Source organism: Tupaia chinensis, unplaced genomic scaffold (genome assembly GCF_000334495.1).
Source record: "Tupaia chinensis unplaced genomic scaffold, TupChi_1.0 Scaffold000161_1, whole genome shotgun sequence".
Lineage (NCBI taxonomy): Eukaryota > Metazoa > Chordata > Mammalia > Scandentia > Tupaiidae > Tupaia > Tupaia belangeri.
The window spans coordinates 1,502,174-1,506,286 of NW_006159632.1; the positions used below are offsets into that span (position 1 = coordinate 1,502,174).

Below are 4,113 nucleotides of genomic sequence, written 5' to 3' on the forward strand. Positions count from 1 at the left end.
CTCGGTCTTCCTCGGAGCGGAGGGAAGGGGAGCCACACTCGTGCCTCTTCCCTGCGTGCTCCAGTGTCTCTCTCCTTAGGGCGGAAGGCACTGGGCCACGGGCAGTCACTGTTGCCGACCGCCACCTCACCTGCAGCTCCTGTGGCTTTCCTCGTCCCCCCACAGGGTCCAGCTGGAGTCCCGGCTTTTCTGGGTCACAGTCCGTTCCAGGGCTGTGTATCATATCCGGCCACCGCACGTGGCCAGTGCCTTCATCTGGCCCGTTCTGTCTGGCCCACCGCTTCTCGTGTTCAGTGGACAGAGCCCACTGTGCCGTCAGGGACGGGTGCAGAGAGCCACCCCCGCACCATGTCCTGGGCACCCCAGCCCTGCTCTGTGCCTCCTCCCAGAGCACTACACTCCCAAGGTCGCCTCCTGCTTGGGCTGGCGCCTGCCCTGGGGCTGCTGTGCGAGCCGCCCCGTCCCAGTCCCATGCTGGGTGGCTCGCTGTGTGTAGGACCTCCTCTGCTAAGCAGTGCTGAGTCCAACACGCTCTCCCCTCGGGCCGGCCATGGTGGGCAGCTCTGGCAGCCGTGTCAGACTTGGCATGCATCTCTAACTGCAGGCTGCTTGCTGTCTGCAGCCTTTTCTGACTCCAAGTAACGTCAAAGCTCTTTGTGATCAGAAAGTGTATGTGGCATGCGGGTGCGTGGGGTCAGCGCCACCAGCCTGGGCTGTGACCCCGAACAGTGGGCAGCACGGTCGGACTCGGTGTGTGGAGGCTGGGCCTTGCAGGGCCCCTGGGAACGAGCCTTCCGGGCAGAGACGCCGGTGTCCTCAGCCTGCTTCCTTACAGGTGGTTTTAAGCCTTTTCCTTCCTTTCCACACTGTCACCCAAGTAATTCTGTACAGAGTTGTTGGCTTGTCTTCCCGTTTGACGCGGTAAACTTGAGGTGACCAGGTGGCCTCCCAGGGCCCGCAGCTGCCGCCCGCTGAGCCCATGCCCTGTGTCCTAGGCTGCTGGAAGTGGTGCTCAGCTACATCGTCGCTGTGGCGCAGTCCATGGACAAGAATGCAGACGCGCTGAGCGTGAAGTTCTGGCGGGCGCTGCTCAGCAAAGCCTATGACGTGCTTGATAAGGTGGGCCCGCACCTCTCTCCGTAGTCGGTGTGCTTTGTTGCTGTTTTTATGTCATCGTGAAATTACTTACCTGAAACTTCACTTCAGGGTAAACTTAGCCATACCTTTTCTTAATGTAATTAAGCTCAGACTTTTCTTGGAAAGGAATCTCTTAATGACTAGAGATAATTCTGGAAAAGTTGATTTCCTACCAGTTAGAAGAACACATGCCTCTGTAGGCACTTTTTAGACTAGGCGTGCAGTCAAGTACCCGTCCACGTGTTGTTCCAACTCACTCAGCCAGAGTCAGATAGAAACGCTGACAGGTGTCTCAGGGGGCTCTTCTGGGCCTCGATGAAGTTCCCTGCTCAGATCTAGCTGATGTGGCCACGTGGCCATGACACTCTGCATGTCGGGTCCTTGCTTAGTTTCATAATTGGGGGTGGCTAATATACCACCTGAGAGGTTAGCGTTGAATCAAACAAGACACTGTTGGGGCCGGCAGGTGACGTGGTGGTTAGGGGCACTGGACTCCCCACATGACTGACTGCAGTTCGAGTCCCAGACCTGATAGCTTGCTTTCTCACTCCCCGCCACCCCACCCCTCTCTGCGCAAATAAATAAAGTTAAATAAAATAATTATTTAAAAAACAAAAACAAGATACTGGTCATGAAAATGCCTGTCATTAGATATGTCGTGATGACAAGTCTGTCTTAGTTTGATCTTTTTCTGTGTGTGTTAAATGTGAGACTTCTCCATAGGTCAATGCCTTGCTGCCCATAGAAACATTCATCCCTGTGATTCGAGGGCTGGTGAGCAATCCTCTACCCTCTGTTCGCCGAAAAGCATTGGACCTTTTGAATAACAAGCTCCAGCAGAACATCGGCTGGAAGAGGAGAACAGTGAGTGAAGGCCGCCAGGGGCTGCAGGTCGCTCTCTTCAGTCTCTCCAGTGGTCACCGGTTAAATCGCATAACCTACTTTAACACTAAATCCGCAGGGCTGGAGTGGACTTTTCACCTAATGCAGTTCCTAACATGGCTCATACCTTGTCTCAGCTTTAGCATAATTTTACATCCCTGTACATCAAACAAGTAGGATGCTTTATGGATACCAGAAATTGGGCGGCTTGTTCTGTGGTGAAAGTGGCTGGATCCCACATGTCCAGTTGTGTGGTTCAAGTCCTGGTCCTAGTGACTTGAGCATGTGTATATGTGCCCAAGAAGGGGAGATGAGAAAAGGATTGTGGCATGACCATTTCTTGTGGGGCGGTACTTTCTCATTTTCCTTCTCTTTGTCTCTCTCTGGCAAAATTAAGAGAAAAAAAAAGTTCGTCAGCAGGCCCGTGTACTCACTTAGCAGTACATAGAGCGGTTAGTGCAAAATGGTCAGTTTGGTTCCCATTTAGATGGTCTCAGTGGTAGAACTGGGCAAATGGACTCGCATTTTTTGTAGCTTTATTTATCCAGGGGGTTTGCTTGTCTCCTCAGGTTCACCGTTTCCTAAAACTAGTTCCAGTCCTGTTGGCCATTGTGCAGCCAAAGAAAAAGGAGGTGGAAGAACAAGCAGTAAACAGGCAGACAGCTTTGTATACACTGAAGCTTTTATGCAAGAATTTTGGTGCAGAGAACCCAGAGCCTTTTGTCCCAGTGCTGGCCGCTGCAGTGGCACTGATTGCTCCAGAAAGAAAGGAAGAGAAGAACGTGCTGGGGAGCGCCCTGCTGTGCATAGCGGAGTCGGCTTCCACCCTGGACGCGCTGGCCATCCCACAGCTTCCCAGGTACAGGCTCAGGCTCGGAGCAGGGCTCGTGCAGCCGGGACTGTGGTGGTCGGGACTGCGGCTTGCCTCCGAGCAGGGTCGTGGCAGGTTAGCCTTGCTGAGGAGCCAATCTTCACCCTCGAGCTGTAACTGGAAAGTTGTGGGGAAGCTGCTAGAAAACAGACCCTTGTGGCTGGGCAGTGCCCCAGCCATGACACTGGGGGGTCAGCCCCTGATCTGGCTTTGGGTCCAGTGGGCACCAGCTGCATCTGCATAGCTGGGCTGGTGACCTGACCCGCTTGAGCTGTGCCATCTGCAAGCCGGAGGCAGCACCTGTCAGGGTCTCGGGCAGTGCTCCCCACTCTGCACAGTGCCTGGCAGAGCGAGCATCCAGTAGTTGACAGACGTGTGTTTCACACACTGGAACTGGGGGGCCAGCTGTGATCCGTGGTCCAACCGGCATCACGGGAGGCTGAGCTGAGGGTTGTGAGTTTGAGGTTGACCTGGGCGACATAGCAAGACCCTGTCTGATTAAAGGAGACATTTTTAGAGTCATCGTGTCGAGACTGTTGGCACTGGGAGATGTCTTGAGCTTAGTCACCCTAAAGGTAAAGACAGCGTTTTGTAGGCTGAGACTTCTGGTGACGTAACGGGCATAATGGGATGTCTCCATCATGACCTGTGCTCCATTCTCCAGTGTCTGTCCCTGAGGAAAGTCCCTCAGAATCTCGGTTCTGTTTCTAGCCTGATGCCATCGTTGCTGACAACGATGAAGAACAGCCGTGAGCTGGTCTCCAGCGAGGTCTACCTGCTCAGCGCCTTGGCTGCCCTGCAGAAGGTGGTGGAGACTCTGCCGCACTTCCTCAGCCCCTACCTGGAGGGCGTTCTGTGCCAGGTGAGCGTGGTGAACATGGCATGCCCATGGAAGGGCAGGGACAGCAGAAAGTGGCACGGTCAGGGAGTCACCTCTGCAAGTGCAGGTTCTGTTTGGCAGGAGCGTTGTTATTTCTGCACAGATGTGCTGTGTTTACTGAGTTAGGCCTCTCTTTCTCTTCCGTCATCCCTCTGCTTAGCCATAAAGCTAACTGAGGACCACTTTGTAGTGAGGTGCTTCTCCTTTTCAGCTGTGTAGAATGCATTTTACTGCTTTTTCCTCTGGGAGAGGTTCAGTTGCTGCCCTAGTTGTTTCTTATGGTCTTGCCACACAGACTCCGTATAGAGGCAGCACACCACGGGCAGGGTATCCTTGGTTGGGA

General features: G+C 54.0%; 1 protein-coding gene across 1 annotated transcript in view; it reads left to right on the plus strand.

The window, feature by feature from the left end:
- HEATR1 (HEAT repeat containing 1) overlaps positions 1-4,113 on the plus strand; it is a gene marked incomplete at its 5' end in the record, with an annotated part of 61,401 nt that overhangs the window by 49,573 nt on the left and 7,715 nt on the right. Inside the window, 4 exon segments of the mRNA XM_014586803.1 lie at positions 996-1,119; positions 1,861-2,001; positions 2,589-2,878; positions 3,602-3,752. Coding sequence (XP_014442289.1) covers positions 996-1,119; positions 1,861-2,001; positions 2,589-2,878; positions 3,602-3,752 — 706 coding nt within the window.